The sequence below is a fragment of the Semicossyphus pulcher genome, unplaced genomic scaffold (assembly GCF_022749685.1).
Source record: "Semicossyphus pulcher isolate SPU_LCO1_2020_fin unplaced genomic scaffold, fSemPul1.0.p SCAF_12, whole genome shotgun sequence".
Classification (NCBI taxonomy): Eukaryota; Metazoa; Chordata; class Actinopteri; order Labriformes; family Labridae; genus Semicossyphus; species Semicossyphus pulcher.
Window position 1 is genome coordinate 8261902 of NW_027211626.1, and position 27028 is coordinate 8288929.

Genomic DNA, 27028 nt, shown 5'->3' on the forward strand with positions numbered 1-27028 from the left:
GTGACATCACAGCTTCGGAGAGCTGGCCAATCAGAAGGAAGTGGGCTTGGGTTTCTTAAAGGGACAGAACTGACAGATTCGTTTCAGGCAGAGGCTGTATAAGGGGGCTGCACAGAGCACCAGTGTGCAAAAATGATGAGTCTTTTTTTAACTGTAAAATATGCTAAGCTACTCCACAGGCATCACAGTGAAATATGAAGCTTGAAATTAGCATAATACCCCCTCTTTAAATTAAAATATCGATATATTGCCTTACCGATATTTTGTCCCACCCCTAATTTTGACCAAAATCACCATCCCTGATAAGCCGACTAGCATGCTATAATCTGCTGATTGCATTAAAGACAACATACTACTGAGGCTGATGGGAATGTCATTAGTTTCCCAGGTCTTTGGTCATAAAACATGAAGCTAATTTTGACCTGTTCATGGTGCTAGATGAAAAGCCAGGAAACCACAGAAATCACCCCATACAATAGTTAAGTTGTTCCCCTCGAAACCAGAAATGTAACGCAAAATTGTGGCACTAGGAAAAGTCATGACATAACCAAGGTCTTCAAGATTTATCATCTAGGAAACATGAATGCCTGGACAAAACACTGGGCCAATAAATCTAGTAAATAAACTTAGACCATATGGTGCTACCACAGCAAAAATGAAAGGATCACCAATCCAATCCACCAATAAAGGGACCTTTGATTTTCCATAGAGCCACCAAAAATCTTCTGATGAAGTAAGGAATCATGTTAGAGATGACCAAATCACAACCGCAGCAACTCAAAACTAGTTTATTGAGATTCCAATGAACAGGAAACACAGAACAGAGGATGTTCAGTTCATCTCTCAGTCTTGACACATTTCTAGATGGTGAATAAGTTCCCTGTAGTGGCTGGCAGGATACTGGGTCTGGCAGATGGGACACTCCAAGATGCTTTCATTCTGCAGGCTGCTGTGAGGGGACGACTGAAGGCAATCTCTGGAGGGTGGTGACGGTGGGGGTGCGGCTTCACATGAGCTGCGATTCTGCTGGTCTCTCTAATGTAAACAGAGTCATCAATCAGTTGTAGTTAAAGGACTCTGAGTACTTGAATCAGTTTTGACCAAGAAAACTTAGAGCTGCACTCAATGACACTTTAAATATTAACAATGGGTCAAATTAGTATTTGTAATGTCAAGTGGATCACTTATATTGACACAGGAACAGAAAACAACTGCCTGACGGCAATTTCTCAGAGCTGTACGGAGCCTTTTCTTGTGTATTTTGGATCACGGTTTTTGTTTTCTTGCTAGGAACTTTTAACAACCTTGTTTCAGCCGCAGCAGGCAGCTGTTTTCAGCAAAAGATCAACTCTAAACTCTATGCTCCCTGTCCATCACCAAACAGTACACAGACAAAAGAAGCAGCTGGCTACTGAACATAACATTTAGCATCTAATGAAAAAGACTTCTCTCAAAAAGAGAGCAAGAAAATAAGAGAATATTGGACTTGCACAGAAACGCTCCTCTAAGTAAATGCTCATATCACTCTGTGTCTGGTAACTTTCTTAACAACTTTATACAATAATATATCAATGTTGTGTCTTTGGGTTGTAACTGTCCCCCCCAAAAATCCATTTATGCAGCTTTAAGTTTCATCAGTGATGAAGTTGGGATATACTTATTTATCCTGCCTCTGCACTATTCATGCCAACCTTTGAAAGTTTTGTCATTAGGTCTTTAGTGTTTTGCAGCATCTTCCGAACACTGACCAGTTGCTTCTTTAAATATGAGCAATCCTGCCTCTCATCCTCAAGGTCCTGTGAAGAGATCTTCATCTGAAAGTTTGATTACAATGGAGAACTTATTATAGTTTGGGAAAGTTATTTTCAAATATGAAGCATTTTCAGTCAGCCTTAGAGTGACAAATAAATAACTGATGGACACGTCATATATCCTCCTTGGTATTATTAATATGACTAAATAGATTAGAAGCATACCTCCTTTTCTAATCAAAGACCAGCTCCAGTCATGTTTAAGACATATAAAATGCTCTGCTTGAAATCATAAATTGTGTCAGATATGTTTTTTCTGCAAAACAGTTTAATTACCTCATTAAAAATTAAAAAATCTGCTTAGCCCCCGGCCACTATGCAAATTTCCAACCGCCCCCTCTGTTGCAAAAACAATACACGTCTCTGTCATCGTTTAGTGGCAACTTGTTGAAACTTAGCTAGCTTGAAATGTAGTAATTAGTAGTAGTAACGGTATAGTTAGTAGTCAGTAGTGAGTTTGCAAAAATTCAGATGACAGTTACAGCTGGTTCACGCATCGTCAAAGTGGTTGCCATAGGTTGCACATAATGATATGCATAGCGTTGCCCTGTCCATTAACGGGATTGGCTTCTTTGTGACGTCTCAAACCTGCCAATCTGAAAACGTGTTGTTCAGCCTGTCCTTGGTACACTGCAGTTTAAAAGCAGACAGGCCCAGCCGTGGAGATGACTGCTTATGTTGTCCCTGATATGTCTTGTAGCACATGAAAACAGTTAAACATTTCACTGGAGGGGTTTTTTCTATGTTATGAGGTTAAGGGACCAAATGTGAGACGACCAAGGAGTGCCTGTCATACCTGTCGCTGCAGGTCTTTGATGGTTCTCCGGTCTGCATGGTGAACATTTATCAATAACCTCTCACGGACACCCGCCTAAGGAGAGAGAGTTTTTGTATTTGGTGATTTTTTGTGGTTTTAATCCTTGTATGATGACTGTATTTTATTTTCTTACTAACTAAATGATCAGTTCATTTACGACATACCATTATCTCTGACTTAATCGACTTGCGCCTCTCCTCATCCAGTTTGCGCCGCAGGTCTCCGGTCTCTTCGCTCAACTGTTGCTCTTCTTCGTCAGAGCAGCAATGATCTTCCAGAACATTCTCTCTGCTCATTTTTTCAGTCTGCAGCTGTTGCCTGAGCTCCTCTACCTCTTCCTCCCTTTCCTTGCACCTACACATCAAGTTGTCCATCATGAAGGTGACTGCAATTCCAACTTTGAGTAAGTCTGTATTATCTTTTTTCAGCAGCTGACATACCTGCTTTGGGTTCTTATCCAGTTCTGGTGGGTCCTGTCAAGCTGGTTCCTGAGCACCTCCAGCTCCTCTTTGGCCTTCAGTAAGAGTCTTTCATGGTGCTCCTGCATGTGGCTTATCTGCTCCTTCTCTGTAATGAGAAAAGCAGAGGAAGAAAACCATAAAATAGACTTTGACAGAGCATAACAAGATACAGATTATTTAATAGTGGGCTTCTTCAGGGCAATCTCGATATCTTAAAAACCTTGTTGTGACAGTCTGTTGCCCCTTGTTCCCTCAGTAGTGAGTGCTCACTGCCCACTGTGTCTCTGGCTTACCATCTGAATGGTCCTCTTTGTGCTGCTGTGAGCGGGCCTTATTGGCTTCGTTCAGCTGCTTCTCCAGCCATAACATTCTGGCCAGAATAGCCCTCACATAGGCCTCTCTCTGCTGGTCATATTCCAGCCACTGCTTGTTCTTCTCCAAGGCCTCGGGGGATTCAATCAAAGAATGAGAAGCACATAACTGAGATGGACAGAAAGGGAGCTGAGCCAGTGGGATGGCTCGAATGCAAAAACACTCAGCAAGACATGTACACTGTACACAGCAAAACATTCTCACTTACAAACAAAAATACACAGAGTAAGAAGTAAACCTGACCACAAAAACAGACATTGGGAGTTAGATGAAAAATACATACGTCTTTCAGGTCAATTTGCAGCTTTATTACGGTGTCAGCCGAGGCCTGTTCATCTGAGGCGGAGCACTATTTAAAAACAGGTGAATACAGTACCGCCTTAAATAAATGTGATTGAACTGATTTAAATAAAGGAGACTGCATTGTGACATGTAACATAATGTTTAAAATAGTTGGATATAGAGCATTAGCTTCTCAAAAATTATGAATTTAAATGTGAGGGTATACTCTGTATCAATAAGTGGCCTTTTATAGAGAGCAGTTATTGTTCTTTAAATGAAAGACTGACACTTAAAAACAAATGCTGCCATCTAGTGGTGTAAAACTGGAAAGAGGCAAGAGTTAGATTAAGGACATCCAACTCAATACACAGCAACACCTTATTCACTGAAGACATTTTGACAGCAGGAAAAGCTCAGGTGAAATTAAATGAATGACACCTGACACCTGGGCTTTTACTTCTATGAAATGTCGAAATGTCGATAGTAAAATAGGCCTATTACCTGGTACCATTCTGCATGTAAGAGTAGCAGAAACATCGTTTTTTTATCCTTAAGCATCCAACACTGTGATGATATTATTGAAAGTGCAAAATGTCATGAATTATAACAAGAAACACTTTTAAATTTTAGCTAAAAGCATATAACAGTAGTGACATGTGGAAGACCTCTGCTGCTTATTAAGGCAGACGGTTTGTTAATATTTCCTCAGCAGCACTACAATCACTTATATTAAAATGTAGCCGTGCTGTACCTTCTTCCTTGCAACTTTGTTCTCGAGATGTTGACACCTAGTTGAGATGCTTACAAGCTTTGTTTTGATTTCCTCCATCTCTCTGGAGTAGCTGGATATGATTCTCTGACTCCTCACACTCACTCCGTCCATCTTCTGATCTTCTGCATTACTCAGCTGCTCTGACTGCAAAGAAATATTTTTATCTTTGGTCTTCTGCTGCTGACAATTCTCCAGCCTTAAGGTTTCAAGAGTGAGGAATCTCTGCAAAAAGATATATTGAGATATAAGTTATTTTTTCTCAGCAAATGTAAAACAACACCCTTAATCACAAAGAAACTCAGGTCTCACTAAGGGACTTTGGCAAGTTGACAAGTCTGACCAAGCTTACCTCCAGCAGCTTATTGAGTGCTGAATAATGATGACGGGACTCAACCAGGGTCTCCTTCAGATAGGCATTCTCTTTCCCCAGACTGCTGACAAGCACCTCAAGCTCTGAGTTGAGCTTCTTCCTGGGTGAACGTTTATATTTGGAGGGCACCATCTCAATCACCTGCTGACATGTGTTAGGAGAGACTGACACAAAGTGACAAGTTATAGCATTTCACAAAAATACAATTTAAAAAATAAACATTCTGAAACATAAAAAAAAAATCAAAATGACGCTAAAATTACTGTTTTAACAAAAGACAACAATTGGAATTTCTACCTTTCGAGTTATTACATTTATGGTAAAGTGTACATTATGGGCATGAAAGTAATGGAGACAATATAACCATAGATTCAAGTGATAATCAGAATCAAATGAAAACAAAAACAACATACAAACAATGTATTATTCATAAAACCAAGAAAATAGCAGCGTCTTTTTAAAATATTATGAACATTAAAATTCTATCTGCTGGTTAAGCTTAGTTAGCTAGGTAACTCGGAAAATGCTATAATTAGCCAGTACTATCAGCAAAGAGAAGATAACGCCATGTTAGCTTTGTTACCTAGGAAGCTAAGCTTTGTTACCTAGGAAACTATAAGCTAGTTAAGCTAAACAACGAAGGCAAAGAGAGGAAACCACATAAAGTTAGCTTAGTTAGATAGGTTACTAAGCTTAACCCTATGTTAGCTTGCATTGAAAAAAAGTTAGCTTAAAATGGCATCAATAGCTAGCAAAAAGTGTCGATGAAGTACTTACTTATTGCTACGATAATGTTAGAAATCAGATTTTTGTTTAACTACTGGTTCACCAATCCCCCAAGTTAGGTCATTTAGCTAGTCGGTAGTTACCTTGATAGTGAGGGAAGACAGCTAAACTGTCACTGGATGAGTGCTGCTTTCAATACCCCCGCCCAAACTCTTCTGTCCAACATAGCTAGCTTAAAACATTAAACATATGGTACACAGTTAACGTCCAGGTTCAATATCAGTTATTTTCAAATGACATGCCGTTGCTTACACCACCACCGGGGGGTGCTACAGTGCCATAGAAGATTGTACGTAGTTTGTAGATGAATTAAACATAGTTGCACAGGGATGTAAAGCAAAATTTAATTATAAGAATTAAGTTTTTTTAAGAGATGGTGAAGGTATAGAGGGTTTTTCGTGTGCCTGTCTTGCCTCACTTCACCCTGGCTGACTGGTGTGTTTCATGCCTCTGAGTCATGCATGAGGCTGCTCTCCGGTATCCACTCCTCTCTCCTCTACACATCTGTGCAGTTCCCTCTGAGGGCTCCTTCTCTCTCGACGGAATATGATGCGTTTTCTCTGAGTAAATTTGGACTTTATCAAAATGCTGCGGGTCATTGTTGAATCCGCTAATGGGATCCCCAAAAAGAAACTTGGAAATCCAGATCCTATAGCTGGAGTTGTCTTTAGAGGTGAGATATTGAGTGTTTGACTTTCTTTCTCCTTACTTAACTGATATGCTCTGATTGGTCTTTCAAACTATTCTATTTTCTGCAGTGAAGTTTCTTGCAACACCACAGGTAAATGTAGGAACAGTTTAAAGTATGCTAGGAGTTTAATTTGAATATTTTGGGAGTGATTCATAGACAAAACCAAAAGTATATCCATATAAGGTCAGAATAACCCAGAATAACAGCAAAGTTGAATGCCTAAAGTGTTCCTCTGGTTCCAGAAGACTGTAAAATGTTGGTTCAGCCACTTCTTTTTGGTTAATAATGTAGCCTATAGCTGATGTCATAGCTGGGTTTCTCTTTTTTTATGTGTTTCTTTTAAAATTTTGCCAACAAACCTAATGTATTAATTGTGCTTCTAGGTGAAAAGAAGAAAACAAAAACAATCGACAATGAATTGAATCCTGTTTGGAATGAAGTAAGGGACAATTTATACTAAATTGTAAAGTGCAAGAATTTCAGTGTGTGCTTCTGTTTATTAAGGAAGTATTATTCCCCTGAGAGCTACTTTAACTAGAGCGTAAAGTAGCAGACATTGGTGAGAGATTGTTACTTTCTGTTCCTTTTAAATACAGGTGCTTGAATTTGATCTGAAAGGCTCTCCCTTGGACACATCTTCATTTATCAACGTGGTTGTGAAAGACTATGAAACAATCGGCAAAGACAAGTAAGAGTTGAAAGCATTCATTGTTTTGCGTATGTAACAGCAACTGTGTGACTTTACAACAAATATTCTGTTGAACTACACTAGATGATGAATACATGACCCTCAGCCTTCCTCGGAGCATGACAACTTACTGATTATTTACACACACTTCGCTTCACGTCGCTTGCTTAAAGCAACTTCCTCATGACTGGTGGTCACTCCCGAAACCCCCTCTTCCTAAAAACCACACATGTCACAGTGGATAGTGCAGATAATGAAAGTGGGAACCTCTCCGTCCCTCAAAGGTTCACTTTTTCAAAAAGGTAGACATGTGAACACAATCAACAGTTGCACCACTTAAACTACAGAGGCACAATTAATTTTAACAGTGGTTAATAAGGGTTATTTTCTATTTCCTATTGAGCAAAGTAGCACGTTTTAACTTCAAATTGTTTAAACACAGAACTCACAGCGACCGTGTTAAGACTTGCAGTCTCAGTAAAGATGGTGCTTTGTTTCTTTCACAATAACACTGCAGCCCCTCTTGCCAGGAATGTTCCCTTAAAAGAAAAAAAAGTCACTTCTTATAAACTATTCCAACAGCACGCTCAGGCTGCCATACATGTTATTCATTACTCCTTTGCTTATATGTTTGTTAGGCACATGCATGCAACTTTTAACAATGTTAATATGACTCTTGTCTGTCTGCAGTGCAGGCATAAAGGTAGACGATGTAATGACATTTGCTCTGAGTCACACTCGTAACTGATTGTGTTTTGTGTAATATAAACGAAGGGTGGTTAGAGTTTGAAGGGGTGTCTGCTTCAGCCACGAATGCACTTGGATATTTTCCGTGATCACTGCCGCCTGCAACTCATGAGGAGGGTGAATAAGAGAGCTTGCGCAGGCTTGTCATTGGCACATCTGTGATGACTGGTAGCAGCTGCTTTGAAAAACTGAACTTTAGACAGAGTATGAAGCTCATTCCGAAGAGAGACACAGATCTCATCTGCATCTACAATCTAGGAAGATCTAGAAAAAGGAATGTGACTGAAGGCCCAGAAGGGATATCAAATATGTGGTACAATCAAGACAGGCCACCTAAACTGGCAGACTGTTAAGTTGTTTTGCAAACAGTTTTTTACTCGTAAGTTAACTTTGTTTAAAGTTATATGTAAGAAATAGAGAATAAATCAGTATGACAGGGAAACTTTGCCTTGCTCTTTTACTTTGGTCAAAAAGCCAGTTCCTTTTTTTACAATGGAGACCAGTTTGTTTTCAGGTATCAGAGGAGAGTTATGTAAACAAACGTTAATCTGTATAAACTAGCGCTTGCATGTGGACATGTGCCAGCAGTAAATTGTCATACCAGATCCCCCCTCCCCATCTTATTTTCCACAGCCTGACTCTGCTTTCCAAGGACAACTCGAGTTTTTTAAAGTTCTGTATGGTGATTAAGTAACAGCACAACTGAGAGAAAACAGAACCATAGCATAAACATGATTATTATTTTGATGGTCTCATGTTGCTTACTTCATACCGGCTTTTACCCGCCTCCTTGGCTCTATATTTGTCCACCCTTTAACCAGGAACATGCCTGTGGTAGACGCTAATTGTTTCCATCTTTCAACTTTTGTCTTGTGCTCTTTTTCGTCATCTCGGCCTGTGTAACACGCTTTTATCCTTGTCATGCAGCAGAGTGTCCAATTTCTTCTCTCAAAAGATGGTCCTGCTGCTTCCAAACTGCTTTTTTGGGGAACTTATTTAGTTTTAGTTAATGTTAGAAAATGCCCAATGTGTTGCAATCCACTGTGGTTATTAATCACTGCTGCCACATGACAATCTGTTTGGCACAAAACAATTTCAATGTAGGTGTTGTTTGGTTTGTCATAATATCTGAAGAAGTGAAATCGGGAAGTGGAAACCGTCATTATTCTGAACAACCAGCAAAAATCTATTCATGAACACAGTGCCCACACAGATTGTGGAACCAAAGCATCCTCCCTGTTCTTTCTTTCAGCTATTCATACCTGCGGTCTTTTCAAACAAACAATGTTCTTCCCCTTTGAGCTGCAGTGATTAATTTACTGAAGTATGATTGATTGTCTGACCAAAGGAAAATGTACGTAATTGTTTTTCAGATTTATTGGTTCGGCGAAAATCTTTCTGAGAGACTTAGCCAGTGGTCAAGTGAGGTCCCTCCCATCCAAGAATGTGCCTTTGATCAATGAGAAACAACAGGCTATCGGGGTAAATACATGTAGCTGTTAACATTATCCCAAACAGATGTATGCATGTATACCTTAATATGACACAGAATATATGCAAATGAACTAAGAAGTGGTATGCTTTGAGACAATGCTAACTGAAAACATGTGTCCTTATTTCAGGCGACCATCAATTTGCTCATTGGGTACGAGCCACCTGCCAACGCCACTCCAAATCCCAATGAGCAGCCTGATGGAGACGTGTCTCATGTGGATGCTGGTAATGCTGGTAATGTCTGAAGAAATTAAACTGTTTTTTAGGGTATTCACCGTCACAATAAAAGGCTAATAAACCATAAATATTCATCAATCAATATACGGACAGGAAAATTGACAAAAACAACAGACCTGCTCAGCGACTGGATAATGTTTGCATGTAACAATGAAGCCCAAACTTTCTAAAATTATTTGGCATGTTTTCCTTAAAGGGGACATATCTTTTAAATGGCTGTTCTCATATTTTGGGTTTCACATTTTGGGTGTTTATTGTTCACAGTGAAAAAGTTAAAACTGCATAATTACGTTTTTCCAGAATGACATGTTTAAAAAGGTCGCCTCTGAAATGGGCCGTTCAGAACAGCTGCAGGTTTCTACGTAGAACCTTGTTTTCACTGAAATCGACCAATTGTCATTCACTGTCATTCACCTCAGGCTGCCTTCTTGCACTAAGTCGTTGTCAAGATTTCAGCTCACCATTCTGATACCTCCTGGCGACTCTGGCTCGTACATATAAGGCCGAATAACCGATCCTAGAGCAGCCATGTTGTCTACAACTTTGAGTGACTGTTCAGTGTGGCCGCTCCCCCACATGGGACTGCATACGTGCGGTCACTCCCAGTACTATCAGCCAATCGTGGCTACGGTCTGGCAAAAAAGCTTGTTTGTTTCAGGAGGAAGGAGAGGCTCTGTGAAATAATTACATTAAAATCTGTAAACAATTTTTTAAAACGAAACAAACTTTAGCAACGTGATTCAGAAACACATTAGAATAATAGAAAATTGGTGCATAGCTAAAATATGTCCCCTTTAATGATACAGAACTTTTTCTGACTGGATGATAGATCACTGTGAGTCATACTGTCGTCTATCTAAATGCATGTATTGGCTGCCTCTATGGTTATTCATTGGACTTAATTATACTAGTAAGGCTTGAAAGTGTTGAGGTTCTCCACAGTGAAAACAAATTGATCTCTCAGACTTAAAAAAAATGTCGGCCATATTGTTTTTAAGGTTATCAGTGTTTTCAAATCAATCTGACAAGAAGATTTAAAATGCTGTAATTATTTTGTTTTTGTACTTAAGGAGGGAGTGAGGAGGGTGACGAGGGGGAGGCAGATGTGGAGGGAGGATTACAGGCTGGAGGTCCTGGCGCTCCCACTTCGCCAAACCAGCCTGGGAAACCGGGCCACAAGCTGGTCCGTCTCAGCCGTAAGAGAAATAGAGCCTTGGCCAATAAGCCTCAGGACTTCCAGGTATTGTTTGAGTTTTGATTGCCCTGTTCCTGGATAATCACAAATGCCAGTTTGGGAGGGAATTATTTTTGTTTATCACTTGACTGACAGACGGCTTTGATCGTAAAAAAAAAAAACTGTGAGTGTCCTAATGTTGAAAGATCTGGTCTTGCATCAGTGCAAACAATTTCACACTCGTGACTTTCTTTAAAAGGAACCGAGATATATTTTAAAAGGCGTATACGTTTATATTTGTCAACCCAATAGAGTAGATTGAATCTTTTGCATCTAAATTGTCTCACTGTTTGCTCAGCTGTCTCACCGTGTCTCTCAACGTCCAGATTCGTGTCAGGGTCACAGAGGCCCGACAGTTGCCTGGCAACAACATCAAGCCAGTGGTTAAGGTGAACGTGTGCGGACAGACCCACAGGACTAGAATTAGAAGGGGAAATAACCCGTTCTTTGACGAGGTAATGAGTCAACAACTAAAAAGCCAGATACTTTTGCCTTTTTATCTTGCTCTTCTACTTTCAACAACCTCTTATTTTCTTCGCCATCCAATGTCCACTTGCTTTAATAACCCTCTGGGGTATTTCTCTCTCTTTACTGCAGCGGCGATATGAAGGCAGTGCAATCAGCTTTCTCTTGTATCTTATTCCTCTCATGTGCGTTTTCCCTTGCTTCAGTGTTTGCCAAAGCATAAGCGTCTCAGCTTCATAACTTGTAAGTCCTATGATGTTTGTACCATTCACTGAGTGTGTCTGTTGCCAAGTTGCATTGTACATACGATAACAAGTGAAATATTTATTCATACATAACTTTTCTGTCCATCAGATGTTTTTCTACAATGTCAACATGCTTCCCTCCGAACTGTTTGATGAGAGCATTAGTCTGCGGGTGTGTAGATAACTTAATTTAATGCCAAAATAAACAGATAGTCCATTTTGTGTGAAGGGATTTTGCTCATCTACTAAAGCTGTAATTCTGTTTATGACAGGTTTATGACTCCTTCTCCCTCAGAGCTGACAGCCTAGTGGGAGAGTTCAAGGTATCCCAACACTTTTAAGTCCTTATCTCGGCTTTATTTCTTTTCTTGTATTTAGATATTGTATTTTTATATGGATTTGTCACTCTCTAGTCAGGACAGGAGAAGAAAAATGGCTTTAATCACCAGCAGGCTGACAGATTAAACATTTTCTCATGATTACATTTTTTGCTTGCTTCCCCAGCTGGATGTCGGCTACATCTATGATGAACCATGTGAGTATTTCCATGTTAAATGCATCCTTTTTGAAATTTCAATATTTATATTACAAATGGGTATTAAAACGTGTTGAATATTATGTCATGTGCAGCTCACGCCATAATGAGGAAATGGCTCCTTCTGAGTGATACTGACGACTCCAGCTCGGGGGCCAGAGGCTACCTGAAAGTCAGCATCATTGTTGTGGGAACTGGAGATGATCCACCGGTGTGTTCACTGTCTTACGCCATCACGTTTTTTTGTGCTAGACAACGAGTACAGACTAACTCTCATATCCTCTCCTCTCCGGGCTCCAGACTGAGAAGAGAGATTTAAGTGACGAGCAGGACGACATAGAAAGCAACCTTTTGGTGCCAGCTGGGATCACAATGCGCTGGGCCACACTCTGCCTCAAAGTCTACCGTGCCGAGGACATGCCACAGAGTAAGACCTTTATACATTCTTGGAGTTGCTGTAGTTTACAGTGGTAGAGTGTACCCTTAAAGACTTACTGTCACTTTATCTTGCAGTGGATGATGCCTTCGTTCAGCAGGTGAAACAGGTCTTTGGAGGGCACGGAGACAGGAAAAACTTGGTGGATCCATATTTGGAAGTCAGCTTTGCTGGCAAAAAGGTAAGTTTGTTTATGTTTGTGTAAGGAGAACAATATACTATTCATGTTTTTACCATTTGAATATTATTCATATTCAATGATATTTTCTTTGTACTAGCTGTGCACTAAAATCATTGAGAAAAATGCAAATCCCGAGTGGAATCAACTCGTCAATCTCCAAGTCAAGGTATGAAAGATGCATGGTAAAGTAGCATGTATCTCACAGGCTTGATCACCTGTTAATATTTACCTCTGTCTCCCTCTGTAGTTCCCCTCCATGTGTGAACGCATCAAGTTGACTCTGTATGACTGGTAAGAGCTAAAATTCATTGATACGCAGCTGAACAGGTGACCATAAAACCCACAATCAATTATTTGACGTGTCACTTCACTCTTGGCAGGGATCGTCTCACCAGGAATGATGCCATTGGAACAACCTTTTTAAATCTGAGCACAATGTCTTCCTCTGGTGGAGAGATCGAAGGTAATCATTTTATCTGTATTTTGTTGTTAATCACATTTTGATATTGCAATATGACATTTGACATCTGTGTTTTTTTTCCCACTGGAAACAGACAGCCGAGCTGAAAACAACTCCTTGTCTGAGTGTACGTAAGAAATGTCATAAACCCTCTGCTCCTATTTGTGAATCAGTGATTACAGATCGTACTGCTTTATAAGCCTGAATCTGTTGGTGGCCTTTTACACAGAGTGTGTTTGTGTTGCAGTGAGCACAGCAGCGTCAGAGGTTGGTTTTCTCCCAGCTTTTGGGCCTTGCTATGTCAACCTGTACGGTAGCCCCAGAGAGTTTACCGGCCTGCCTGACCCATATGAGGACCTCAACTTTGGAAAGGTAAGACTCTTCTGTCAGCTCAGTACAGAGGGTGCACTAGGTATAGACAACTGTGATATTTCAGCTAATAAGAATGTGTACGTGATGTTTTGGAATCTTGATCTGTTGCAGGGTGAAGGGGTCGCTTACAGGGGGAGGGTCCTCGTTGAGCTGTCCACTCAGCTGGACGGAAAGGTTGATAAGAACCTGGATGACATCTCCAATGATGACATCCTGGTGGCACAGGTACGCACTGTATACTCTGTTAAAAACAAAAATCTTTTGTTCCCTGTCCAGCAAAAGAGATACTTTGAAGTGAGAAAAAACAGTGAAAATAGTCCCACCCTGACCTCTGACACTGCCCCTTCCTTTATATTTGATTGCAGAAATACCAGCGGAGGAGGAAGTACTGTCTGTGCGCTGTGTTCCACAGTGCCTGCATGCTCCAAGAGCCGGGCGAGCCGATCCAGTTTGAGGTCAGCATCGGTAACTATGGTAACAAGCTGGACTCCACCTGCAAGCCCCTGTCGTCCACCACCCAGTACAGCTTTGCTGTGTTTGACGGTATGAAAAAAATGTTTTTGCTTTACTGTTTTTCCAATTTTATAATTTACTGTGTTTGAGCTTTATTTTCTGACCTTTGACCTGGTTTAAAAGTTCAAACATTTTCACAACAAAAGGAATTATTCTCTCACTGTGTGACTTTGAATAATTTTCAAAAGCATTAAGGAGCTTTGAATGCTTCACATAGTTTTACAGAGGATTACTTTTAAATGTATTTTTATTACCATTTTAATAGAACAGATACAGATCATCAGTCACCTTTAGGCTCAACAGTAAGAGTGTGTTTTGGACAGCTCATCAGCCTACTGTGGATCATGCTGAAAGTCTGTGTTTAAGGGCTCAAGTAGCCAAAGAGAACCACATGAACAGCAAATTTCAGCAGTCTGCTCCACAGCTTGTGTCTCATATGTGTACTTATTTTGTTTCCCACAGGTAATCACTACTATTACCTGCCCTGGGCCGACACTAAGCCTGTGGTGATACTGACGTCATACTGGGAAGACATCAGCCACCGTCTGGACTCTGTCAACGTTCTCCTCTTCATCGCTGAGAGACTGGTGGGAACAAGTTATGTTGGCACAGTACATACTCAATTATTGTACAGGTCTACACAGGCAGTGGTGCTCAATAATGTCTCTATGATTTATTAAAGGAGTCCCACCTCACATCTTTAAAAACAGCCATCATAGCCAAAGTTTCTGAGACGCGTCTGGCAGAGATTTGGCTCAAACTCATCACCCACCTGATTGAGGACCTAAACAGGTAAGGCAGGACCAGACAGATCCTCCTCTGTGTGTGTTTGAATACAGCAGTGTGGTTATTGATTTTAGGTCAAAACGTCTGCAGATGGTTTAATCTTATTTTTGTTTCAACTTCAACATTTCCTTTACAGTTTCCAGCTTCCAGAGCTGGAGGGCCAGCACAATGTGACCGCACTGGACCTTCAGATGAAGAACCTGCGAGATGCTGCTGTGGACGGCATCAGACAGATGGCAGATCGCATGAGAGAGGAGGCCACAGATGTCAAGGCTACTGTCAGTGACATTGAAGACTGGGTGGACAGAATCAAGCAGCTGGCTGAGGAGGTCAGGAGAAAAAAAAACTGTTCAATGGTTGCATGCAGCTTTCCTTTTCACTATTTTACTCTAAAGATAAGGTAGAACTGTATTAATCCTGAAGGAAATTATAGTGCCAGACAGCTCCAAACACCACACACTTATTATTACGATTATTACATAGTAAGAGCTTCTAATGCACAAGTTTATGAATTTAAAGATGGTGCATGATATAATGTAATTGATTAATGTTGAGGGGTTTCCTCAGCATCCTCCTCTCAGACACTTCCACTAGAGACTCTAGTTCCACTCCCAGGACAGGGCAAGCCTTCCTGATCACCTACTGAGTGTCAGCGTCCTGTGTCTTCAGCCTGCTGCCCCAGCACACTACAGCGTAGAAGATGACGCTCGCTACCACCGAGTGACAAATGCAGCATTGTTTTGCAGACGTTGAAAGATCTGAGTCTCCACAGGCGGCTCTGACCTTTCTTGTAAACTGCATCTTTGTTTTTAGTCCAGCCCAGTTTATTGTCTCTGTGGACGCCCAGGCACTTGTACCCATCCACAATGTCTGCCTCTGCTCCGTTGATGGTGACTGTATTTGGACTGGTCCTTCGTCTCCTAAAGTCCACCACCAACTCCTTTGTCTTTGTGACGTTGAGTTGAAGGTGGTTTAGTCCACCAAACAAGTATGTAAAGTTTTGTAGCTCAAAAAAGTTTTAACTAAATTGTGTCTCCATCAGCCTCAGAACAGCATGCCAGATGTGATCATCTGGATGTTAAGAGGAGAGAAGCGGGTGGCTTTTGCGCGAGTCCCAGCAAACCAGATCCTGTTCTCCAACTTCAGTGAACAGGCGCGTGGCAAACACTGTGGAAAGACCCAGACCATCTTTATGCAGGTAAAAATAAAACACATTTTAAACGATATATTTAACTGTTGAATTTCAGGAGTCCTCACTTTCCTTATTTTTGTCCGTCAGTACCCGATGGACAAAAACAAAGGTGTGAAGATTCCTGTCCAGCTGCGGGTCAACATGTGGCTCGGCCTCTCTGCCAATGAGAAGAAGTTTAACAGCTTCTCAGAGGGAAACTTCAGTGTGTACGCTGAAATGGTACAGCAACCACACAAAACACTCAAATACATCTCTCTATCATCTCTGACTTTAACATGCTTTGTGTGAAATAACAAACCTGCCTTCTACTCGCAGTATGAGAACCAAGCTCAAGTCTTTGGGAAGTGGGGAACCACCGGCCTGGTGGGTCGCCATAAGTTCTCAGACTTGACTGGAAAGGTGAAACTGAAACAAGAGCGCTTTCTGCCGCCACGCCAGTGGGAATGGGATGAAGACTGGTTTGTTGACCCCGAGCGATGGTAAGCTTAAGAAATTCACATTATCACAAACAAACACTCACATTCACACAGCCCCTTGTGACTCATGGCTTGTACATTCTCATGTACAAACATCCTGTTATCACCGTGCAGCTGAGCACGCTCCAGAGTCCTGCTCATATTTCAATGCTGTCCTCTGATAATTGGCAGTAATCATAAATCAGTGCTTGTACCAGCCAAAGCGCAGAACCTTGTTACGAACACAATCGCAGGAAATGAAAAGGAATTTCTGCACCAGCCAGTGTTTTGGTTTAAGGAGCTCTCCCTCCATTAGTGCCTCCTACTTCTGAAGTGCTAACATTCTCCCACAGACGCTCTTGTAAATAATTTGAGCTCCCTGAAGCTCGTCTTCCTGAGCTGTTCCGCTTTGTTTATCATGACCCCACATAGCTTCTATCTGAGTCACAGAGCTTCTCATTAAACCTTGTGTGCTTCTTCTGCAGCTTGTTGACAGAAGCAGATGCCGGCCACACAGAGTTCACAGATGAAGTTTTTCAGAATGAGACGCGTTTCCCTGGCGGGGAGTGGAAACCAGCAGCAGAGCCATACACAGACGTGGTACGATCTACTACTTTCAAATCCTCAAACACACTTTAACTTTTTGGGACACTATCTGAAAAATGTGGGTGAAGATAGCGGGACAAAAGAATTTCTTTTCATACTCATTTATCAATGTTATCAGTGTGCTGTTACATACCTTGGACAGGTGGGTTGCTTTATGGTTACACCCTATGTATTTCTGGTTGTGGCGTGTTGACGCTACTAAAGGTTTATAACATAAATGTGGCCACTTGGTCAGAACAATCGCTTCATCCTCGATTCTAGATTCATCCTCATACTAGACGCAGCAGGTTCTTGTTTTCAATCCAAAGCTCTGAAAAACCTGCTGCATGCTACATGCCCAGAAACAACAGATAAAGTTAGAGACTAGCTGGTGAACACAGGGGAGCATTTAGCAGCTAAAAAATTCTCCCTGAAGTTGGTGAAGAGCAAACAGAGCTGAAAGAGTGATTATCTGACTTTTGTAGTCCTCAAGTAGCCAAAAAAGAGCTTTGACTACCTTTCAATTAATGTTAGTAACTAATTTTGTGATTATTTAATTTAATTTTACTAAGCACTAAGTGCTTATCTCGAAGAGTTCAGTTTCATGCTCTTTGGTGCCACCTATTGTCCACGGTTGGCTCCGGTTGTGACTCTTGATTTTCCTCGCTGACGGTCTCTTTCCTTTTTAGACTGTTTGCTTCATCTGAGCGTCGAGTTTGTTTTTTTTTCTTTGGATTTTCACTTATTGTTGAAGTTGTATCTGTAGTCATCCATCTTGTCTTTGTTTGTTCATCCATAGTAGATTACTGTTTACTCGCAACACTTGCAGAGACCGGAAAAGCAGCCGCTTAGCTCCGCCTACCCTCTCTGACAGACCAACCACTGCTGGTTGATGGAAAACACGTCACTAACGGCTTGTGATTTTTTTCCACGAAAGTCGCCACAGACACCCAGTCTGTAATACTGCAAATGCAAAGACTTTCATCAGTGGGCCATAGGCTCAATCACCATTGTGTTACCTCATTCAGCGATAGATAGAGACTTAACAGACATTTATTTACATGAAAAACTTCAAGATTATTACTTTAAAGTATATATATAGCTATACGTCACATGAATGAATGAGTGTCTGTCTTTTGTAGAATGGCGAAAAAGCTCAAAGCCGAGGAGAGTTTGAGTGTCCACCTGGATGGGCCTGGGAGGATGACTGGAGCTTTGACAGCAACAGGGCTGTAGACGAGAAAGGTAACATGAACGCTAAAATTAATATGTTAATTCAAATTTCTTCTCATTGTGTTTTTATGTTTCAAATACTGTGGGTATAATACAACTGGGTCCATGTCTGTACGTGTTTTTTGACACCAGGTTGGGAATATGGCGTTACCATCCCTCCGGACGATAAGCCCAAATCCTGGGTTGCAGCGGAGAAAATGTACCACATCCATCGCAGGATGAGACTCGTAAGACCGCGAAGGAAGACATCTGATAAATTGGCTGCTGCTGAGGTGAGGAAATAGTACATGAGATACAAAGTGCAGAAAGGAGTGCTGTTTCTTATTCTTTACCTGTCCTTGTCTCTTTTGCAGAGACGGGAACCAGGAGAAGGCTGGGAATACTCTTCCCTGATTGGCTGGAAGTTTCACAGGAAAGAGCGCTCCTCTGACACGTTCCGCCGCCGCCGCTGGAGAAGAAAGATGGTCCCATCAGACTGCATTGGAGCCTCTGCTATCTTCAGACTGGAGGGGGCATTAGTACGTCGAGATTATAGCAAAATATTTGTTGTATTGTTAAAGTTGTAATCTCAAAGATCCCAGTTTTGTTCTCTTTGGCGGCACCTATGGCGATAAATGATAATTGCAGGAGCACACTTCCCAGATATTCAGACAGTGTTCTTTTTCTTTGGATTTTCACTTATTTTTGAAGTTGTATCTTTAGTCTTCCATCTTTTCTCTGTTTGTTCAGCCATAGTAGATTACTGTTTACTCGCAACACCTGCAGAGAGCGGAAAAGCAGCCGCTTAGCTCCACCTACCCTCTCTGGCAGACCAACCGCTGCTGGCTGATGGAAAATGCGTCACTAACTGGGCGCTGCTTGTGATTTTTTTCTGCAAAAGTCGCCACAGACACCCAGTCTGTAATACTGCAAATGCAAAGGCTTTCATCATTGGGCCATAGACTCAATCACCATTGTGTTACCTCATTCGGCGATAGATAGTGACTTAACAGACGTTTGTTTAAATGAAAATCTTGGAGATTATCACTTTAACTGCCCTCCATAAGGCTGTTGTCAAAACAGCACAAAATATTTTATGCCATCTGAGTCACATCCTCTTATTATCTCCATGTGCCTGTTCCCGTTGGCACAAACCACAGGAAGTTTATTTTAGTTCTGCTTTCATTCTTCATGTTATTTTCCCTTTTGCTCAAAATTTTAGCTGTCATGTTTTTCTTTAAAGAAACTCACCCTGCGTTTTATTCACAGGGGGTTGATGTTGATGAGAAGGCCAGTAAAACGGATGCTGCCAAAGTATTCGGTGCCAACACCCCGACAGTTTCCTGCCACTTTAGTCGTAAGTAGTTGGTTCAGTTCCTGGTCACTCATTATTCTTCAAACTTCCTGACTGGTCCTTGTTCAAGATAACGCTGAATCATTAAAACCTGAAATAAAAACAGCGTAATCAGCATTGTATCAGGTATCCTGTTAGATTGCATTGTTTTTGGCTGTGATAAAATTCAACATGCTGAAAAATGTTATCTCCCCTCAGGGTCCTACATGTACCATCTGAGAGTGTATGTGTATCAGGCGAGAACTCTCTGTGCCATGGACAAAGACAGCTTCTCAGGTGAAATGAAGCAAGGAACATGTAGCTCAGGATAACGTAACAGAGCTTAAACAAAGAGGGATACCTTAAATCTAGAAGGATGTACAATTAAGATAAATTCTGTCCATCAAATAACACCCTGATCCTCTCCAGACCCCTACGTCCATGTGTCATTCCTACATGTGAGTAAGACCACAGAGGTAATAAGGTCCACCCTGAACCCGACCTGGGATCAGACTCTCATCTTTGAGGACATCGAAATCTACGGAGACCCACAAACTATTGCACACAACCCTCCTGATGTGGTGCTGGAGCTGTACGACAGCGATCAAGTGGTACGTTTTTTTCTAGAACCGTTACTAGGTTGCGTTCTGGATGTAGTCAGGCTTTGCTAAGTATTTGTCCTTTGCTGTATTTTATTTAAAAGGGTAAAGATGAGCCCATGGGTCGCTGCACGTGCCCACCAGTAGTGAAACTGAACCCCAGTGCGGCTGTCAGCCCTAAGCTGCTGTGGTTTCCGGTCACAAAGAAGGGTCGCAGTGCTGGGGAGGTGCTGCTCGCTGCAGAGCTCATACTGAAGGACAAGGTAAAGAAGGCACTAACACAAATGAACATCCTGAAACTTAAGTTTATGAAACTGAACTTCGGAGGTGATGCTGTGCTTTGCCCTCCAGGTGAAGGATGGAGATCTGCCTCTGGTGCCTCCTCGACGGGGGGAGAAGCTCTACATGGTTCCCCAGGGAATCAGGCCAGTGGTGCAGCTCACCGCCATTGAGGTACGCAATCAAAACATCCCGCTCCTTCACCAGCCGCTATTAACTCCCATTACACATATTACATGATCAGACAAGACCAGCCCAACCCTTAAGTGTGTGTTTTGGTTTAATCTCTCGTCTGTTACTCCCTTTCTCCCATCTACTAAAACCTCAGCAGGACCTTAATCTCCCCTCACGAGTTTGTGTCTAAATGTATTCATTTGATCCCAGGTCTTGACTTGGGGCTTGAGGAACATGAAGACCTACCAGTTGGCCACAGTTTCCTCCCCAAGTTTGATAGTGGAATGTGGTGGTGAGATTGTTCAAACGGCTGTAATCAAGAACTTCAAGAAGAACCCAAACTTCCCTGGATCTGTGCTGCTTCTCAAAGTGGTATTAACCCTTAAACTTTCCAGATAAAAAGTTCAGACACTAATAAGTATTTCATGTCTTGATATCGCATATTTTCTTACATGGCCTTTTCCGCACCTAGCTTCTTCCCAAAGAGGACATGTACACCCCTCCGATTGTGCTGAAAATAATCGACCACCGCCCATTCGGGAGGAAACCTGTGGTGGGTCAGTGCACCATCGACTGCTTGGAGGAGTTCCGCTGTGACCCATACCGCATTAACAGCGAAGTGTGCATGTCTGCTCGAGGTATATACTCACATGCATGGCAGATAAACACACATTCCTTCACACAGTAGAGACTTATTGTCTCCCTTGCCTTTGCAGTGGCAATGATTGCTGCTTCCCACGGAGATGTTGTCTTAGACATTGAGGAGCGACCCATCGTGAAAGCTGAGGTAAATAATAATGCGCGAAAGCTTGGAGAAAATATCTATATAATCTTCTTTTTATTGATATTTATTCTTTGTCTGCTTCACATTTTGCAGCTTCAAGCAGAGAAGGTGAGATTTTCTCTTTTAACAAATAGTCTACTCATAAATGTTCTCCCTAAAAATACTGATTTCAATGAAATGTTCATTCTGTAGGTGGAGGAAGCAGTGGACTGGTGGAGTAAGTTCTACGCCTCTATTGGAGAGCAGGAGAAGTGTGGGCCTTACCTGAAAAAGGGATATGACAAATTACAGGTGGGAACAGGTCGTCACGCATTGTGCAAACAAAACAAAATGATTCAATCTTCTGCTTTGGTTTGCTTTGGTTTTACAAGCTACAGCTTGCTAGTTGCAACAGATCGTTGGGTTGTGATCAGAGTCTGACTTTGCACGGACAGAAGCAGTCAGACATTTGGAAGATTCAGTGGATAGTTCTGAATTTACAAAAGGCTTCACTGAACTCCCACATTGTATTAAAGGAACAATTAACCCCTGGAAAAAGCCACTGTCAGTTAAGGCTGGTGTTCTCTGTAATCGATAGAAGCAATAATGTTTGAAATTGGCGGCATAGCTGTGGGGAAAGTTGTACAAACAGCTCGTGGTTTCACACATTCTACATTCCTACAACACCCAGCACGCATTGCACCGCTCCCTCTGAAAGGAACGGGCCGGTGGATCATCGAAAAAATCTTCGGGTCTGCAGTCTACATTTCAAACCTGACAATTTTGTAATAATGGCATTGGCGCCCCATGATAACATGATAGGGCTGAGGTTGATAATCAGTGAACTGGCCCTTTAAGTAAAAGCTCACAAAAGTCTAAAAGTAAAAGCTAATTTTTCTTCAACAGATAAGGCAGCACAATACAATCCTACTGTTATGTGGTTGTGTTATTGTGTAATGTGGTTTTCAGGTATTTAGGAGTGAACTAGAGGAGGTCGCACAGTTCCAGGGACTCACTGACTTCTGCAGCACTTTCAAACTTCAGCGAGGAAAGACTGAAGATGAGGAGGAGGATCCCTCAGTGGTGGGAGAGTTCAAGGTAAAGAAGCCACATTCAGAGAAACTACCTTTTCACTGCATCACATTATATCTGAAGCATTGTAGGATTAGCAGTCACTGCTTCTGCGGTCACACTGACAAGCCCTTTGCTTGCCCCAGTCTGCCCTCTGGTGGATAATTTATGAATTTCAATTAAATATATGGACTCATTTGGCAGCTACAAAAATTATGATTGACGATTGAGCAACTTTATTTTAACAGGGTTTAAGCGTGTAAAAGTTAAATGCTAATTACATTTCTGTTAAGACCATATTCCTAACAATGTAAGATGTAAGAGCCATATTTAATAAGAATAATGAAATCATATAATTTAAAGTATATAAAAACTTTGTTGTGCATATTTTGCTTGCTTTTTTGTTTATTATTAACTTTAGACAGTCACATCTAGAGTCTGCAATTTTGTTTTTGTCACTTGTGTAAATAACACTCTTGTAGATATATAGATGACGTCACAACCGCCGCTTTTTGTGAATAAAGATAATTACACAGAGATGTCTGCAGAGCGACATTTTGACCCGGTTGAACATGTGTTATGTACTGTTTCGATCTTTTCAGTAAACAGTTAAAACTTACCCCGGAGACTTGTTTTTTATTGGAGTCAAGCTCATTGCTTCTAGTGGTCATGACGAGTGTTTGGATTATACCACGCTACATAAGTCTTCTTCTTTGGTATTCAGGGATCATTCAAAATTTACCCGCTGCCCGATGATCCAGGAGTGCCAGCTCCTCCCCGCCAGTTCAAAGAGCTTCCTGAAAGCGGACCTCAGGAGTGCCTTGTCAGGATTTATGTGGTGCGCGGCATCGACCTTCAGCCTAAGGACACAAATGGCATGGTGAGATTTGTATGGAGTTCTGACTGAACAGCCACACTGGTTTAGTGGTAAATATGTGCTATCATGTGCTAGAGTTTTGTGTAAATATGATTGAAGATAATTTGTTTTGCATTCTCATTTCAGTGTGACCCATACATTAAGATTGCACTGGGGAGGAAAACACTGGATGATAGAGATAACTACAAACCAAACACCCTTAATCCAGAGTTTGGAAGGTAAGACAGCAAAGTGTCCAGCTCACTGTTCATTTTGTGTATGAACATTATGGAACAACAAATACATGGTTTGTTCTCCATTTTGTGCAGGATGTTTGAGCTGTCCTGCTTCCTGCCTCAAGACAAGGATTTGAAGATTTCGGTGTATGACTATGACCTACTGAGCCGAGATGAAAAAGTGGGTGAGACCATCATCGATTTGGAAAACAGGCTCCTGTCTCGTTTCAGGTCCTGCTGTGGCCTTCCAGAGACGTACTGTGTGTAAGTATTTACTGGCTCTGTGTTTGTTTGCACTACAAATCGTTGCATCGTTAGCACACTTGCTGTCCTACATAGTAAGTGTTTTAGTTTTTCAAATCCAAACTTACACACCCACGATTTTCTTCCAGTTCAGGGATCAATCGGTGGAGAGACCAGCTGAAGCCTTCTCAGATCCTCCAGAATGTGGCGAGAGTGAGAGGCGTCCCTCCTCCACGCATAGAGGCAGATGGAAGCTCACTGACCCTCTCAGGAAAACAATACAACCTGCAAAATTTTGGTACTGCTATTCTCGGATGCCCTATTATCATATCGTTTGTACTCTAAATTATATCCACTCTTTCAATGATCCTTTCCTGATTTTAAAAGTTTACCTAGGAGAATATTTACCTGTAGCTGCTGCAGTTGTTCGTATTTTGGCTGTTTGCAAATCTTTAATAACAAACATCTTCTGCAATGTGATATTCGTTCATCCCTGACTTTTATATTTTCGCCCTGCCCTTTGCAGAGACAAACACTGTGATCCACCCGCACTTGGGCCCAGCCCGGGAGAGGCTGGCCCTGCATGTCCTCAGAGACCAGGGCTTGGTACCAGAGCATGTGGAGACCAGAACCCTGTGCAGTTCCCACCAACCCAACTTGTCTCAGGTTAAAACAACAGCACTAACACTGCATTTTTTTCATTTTGAAATGAACATCTTAATGTTGTTGTGTGATAACTTTGTTTAAAAGAGCCGTCCATTTGCACAAATACAGGGACAGATTCAGATGTGGGTCGACATTTTCCCCAAGAGCCTTGGTTTGCCAGGGCCTCCATGTGACATCACTCCACGCAAGGCCAAGAAGTAAGACACACATCACAAAATGGTATTTTATCACAGTGCATTTAAGGACAAAATATAATAATATATTTAAAACAGGTACTTCTTGCGAGCCATCGTATGGAACACAACTGACGTCATTCTGGATGAAACGAGCATCACTGGAGAAAACATGAGTGACATCTACGTTAAGGGGTACTTGTCCTGTCTCTTACCTTACCTTACCTTTACTTTTAAATATGCAATTTTCTACCAATTACACTCATTCAAAAGAAAGCTACTCTGAATTTAACATGACCATATTTCCTAGATGGATGCCAGGTATGGAGGAGAACAAACAGAAGACTGATGTCCACTACAGATCCCTGGACGGTGATGGAAACTTCAACTGGAGGTTCATCTTTGACTTTGAGTACCTTCCTGCAGAACAGCTATGTGTCGTGTCCAGGAAAGTGAGTGAGATCATGGAGCGCAGCAAATCATCAAGTGACTTATTGTTCACATATTTTTATTACGATGGTATAATGGTAGGTGATGATCTAAATAGAACTTCTGTCTTTTTACAGGAACACTTTTGGAATCTGGACAAAACTGAGTTCAGGATTCCTCCTAAATTGATCATCCAGATATGGGACAATGACAAATTCTCCTTGGATGACTACTTAGGTGAAGCAGCCTTGTTATTAACCCAATGTAATACTCAGACCATACCAAAGCAAGGCCTTGAAAGATAGAGTCTTATTCTCTGTGTTACAGGTTCAATTGAGCTGGACCTACTCAATCTGATCCCTCCTGCTAAGAGCCCAGAAAAGTGCAGCCTAAAGATGCTGCCTGGGATGGCGGGCTCAGCTTCCTCCAAAAAGCCACAGCCCAACTCACTCTTCTCCCAGAAGTCTGTTCGAGGCTGGTGGCCGTGCGCCATCGAGCAGGATGGGAAACAAGTGCTTGGTGTATGTTTATGTCCACAGCACAATCCCTTGTTATGTTTTACATTTCCTGGTTAGTCTTTAAGACTGTGTTTCAAAATTTCTCAGGGGAAAGTAGAGATGACGCTGGAAATAGTTGAAGAGAAGGAGATGCAGGAGAGGCCTGCTGGGAAAGGCAGAGATGAGCCAAACATGAATCCCAGGCTGGACCAACCCAAGTAAGAAATCCGAGTTAAAGCAATGAAAATGCATTTAAAATATGAATTTGTGGATCAATGACCTGCTAAATGTGATTTTAAATACTTTGAATGTTAACTGTCTTTCTCTTACAGCCGCCCTGACACTTCATTCTTCTGGTTTACAAACCCGTGCAAGACCATGAAGTTCATAGTTTGGCGCAAATTTAAATGGATCTTCATCATAGGGATTATCCTCTTCCTGGTCCTCCTGTTCCTCGGGATCCTGTTCTACTCCCTACCAGTAAGATCATTTAGTTTTCAGATAGTCAAACAACTATTAATTTTATTTTTTCCCTCACACATTTTATTTTTTTCTCAGTAATTGTGACCAGAGTGAATTTAACTGTCTATAACTTATCTACAGAACTACATCTCAATGAAGATCGTGAAGCCTTTCTCCTGAGGAGCCTTGCAGAGAAGCTGTCTGCCTTCCTGCTGAAGAACCTACAGTCCTCTTCACTGTCATCATCCCTCAGAAACATGCAATAACTTCCTGTGCTGTTGCTGTAGCAGATTAATATTCAGCATTCTCCAATCACATATAAAGCAATGTTAGGCAGTTGTTATTTTTTGCACTCTCAGTATTACTTATATTTCTTGTGTAGCAGTTAATCTCACTTATGTTGAAAAAAAAATCAAGAATGTCAGAAATTAAATATATGAATAAACTCTGTTGTTAACAAATGTTATGTTATATTTGCACTTATTTGAATTTAGTGAAAAGCTTTAGCAATATTTATTTAAGAAAATATTAATATCAGCATTAAGTTATAATAAGTGTTCCTTCTGTCCATTTTAGGTTATTCAAATGTAATGCAAATCGTCAAACGTGATGTTTCAAACTAGACCTATTTTTATAAAATATATATATATACATATATATATATATATATTATACATATCTATTTATCTATATACATGTATGTATATGTATATATATATAGCGTGAGAGAGAGAGATATAGATTTTTATATTATATATATATATATATATATATATATATATATATATCATGTACACCAGTTAAACTAATTAAAACATAAAATAAAGTTAATTTTTAGATTGTGGAAAATTGAACTACTTTAAAATCTGACTCTAATCTTTTTTTTTAATGCTAATATATATATTCATGTAGGTAGTTGACATATTATTGCCACTTAGCATTTTTTTCCCCCTGCTGTTTATTATACTGCTGCCCCTTTAACAGTTTCACGACTGTAAACTCCTTTATGGCATAGTTGCTAGGATACCAACTCAAGCTCCCGCCTCTT

The 27028-nt window shown here is 41.1% G+C and overlaps 2 protein-coding genes across 3 annotated transcripts; one reads left to right on the forward strand and one right to left on the reverse strand.

Annotated features, from left to right (window-relative positions):
* Window positions 1-843: 843 nt before the first annotated feature.
* Window positions 844-6130, reverse strand: LOC138588789 (centrosomal protein of 55 kDa-like). Its single transcript, XM_069659039.1, has 9 exons — window positions 6095-6130; window positions 4865-5026; window positions 4495-4737; window positions 3383-3533; window positions 3069-3195; window positions 2793-2982; window positions 2608-2682; window positions 1692-1814; window positions 844-1035 (listed from the first exon to the last, which is right to left on the reverse strand). The coding sequence occupies exons 1-9, from the start codon at window positions 6128-6130 to the stop codon at window positions 844-846; spliced, it is 1299 nt and encodes a 432-aa protein (XP_069515140.1).
* A 54-nt stretch (window positions 6131-6184) lies between these two features.
* On the forward strand, window positions 6185-26441 carry myofl (myoferlin like). 2 transcript variants are annotated; one of them, XM_069658826.1, is made up of 54 exons: window positions 6185-6344; window positions 6746-6801; window positions 6959-7050; window positions 9171-9279; window positions 9420-9525; window positions 10599-10768; window positions 11089-11217; window positions 11582-11644; window positions 11745-11795; window positions 11977-12007; window positions 12103-12218; window positions 12308-12434; window positions 12521-12624; window positions 12722-12790; window positions 12872-12915; window positions 13005-13087; window positions 13179-13211; window positions 13332-13456; window positions 13568-13681; window positions 13822-13999; window positions 14432-14556; window positions 14652-14761; window positions 14892-15084; window positions 15798-15953; window positions 16035-16166; window positions 16263-16426; window positions 16888-17002; window positions 18130-18232; window positions 18353-18492; window positions 18574-18738; window positions 19469-19556; window positions 19752-19829; window positions 19962-20143; window positions 20236-20394; window positions 20483-20584; window positions 20795-20956; window positions 21057-21222; window positions 21301-21371; window positions 21462-21476; window positions 21561-21659; window positions 22317-22445; window positions 23143-23298; window positions 23422-23513; window positions 23604-23774; window positions 23903-24051; window positions 24280-24419; window positions 24528-24616; window positions 24692-24787; window positions 24903-25044; window positions 25159-25258; window positions 25349-25542; window positions 25627-25736; window positions 25851-25998; window positions 26122-26441. In XM_069658826.1, the coding sequence occupies exons 1-54, from the start codon at window positions 6257-6259 to the stop codon at window positions 26158-26160; spliced, it is 6168 nt and encodes a 2055-aa protein (XP_069514927.1). In that variant the 5' UTR covers window positions 6185-6256; the 3' UTR covers window positions 26161-26441. The 2 variants fall into 2 exon arrangements, with proteins under 2 accessions (XP_069514927.1, XP_069514928.1); XM_069658827.1 differs by having other exon boundaries at window positions 9420-9516.
* The last annotated feature ends 587 nt before the right edge of the window (window positions 26442-27028 follow it).

Excerpts from the sequence above, each read along its gene's own strand:
- LOC138588789 (XM_069659039.1), bottom strand. The coding sequence starts at position 6,130 with ATGACTCAGAGGCATGAAACACACCAGTCAGCCAGG. Across the intron at positions 3,534-4,494 it reads ACAAAGTTGCAAGGAAGAAG|GCCTTGGAGAAGAACAAGCA; the intron begins GTACAGCACGGC and ends GAATCCCCCGAG. Across the intron at positions 1,815-2,607 it reads TCAAAGACCTGCAGCGACAG|ATGAAGATCTCTTCACAGGA; the intron begins GTATGACAGGCA and ends TCAAACTTTCAG.
- myofl (XM_069658826.1), top strand. The coding sequence starts at position 6,257 with ATGCTGCGGGTCATTGTTGAATCCGCTAATGGGATCCCCAAAAAGAAA. Across the intron at positions 15,085-15,797 it reads TCAAGCAGCTGGCTGAGGAG|CCTCAGAACAGCATGCCAGA; the intron begins GTCAGGAGAAAA and ends TGTCTCCATCAG. Across the intron at positions 25,737-25,850 it reads CCCAGGCTGGACCAACCCAA|CCGCCCTGACACTTCATTCT; the intron begins GTAAGAAATCCG and ends TTTCTCTTACAG.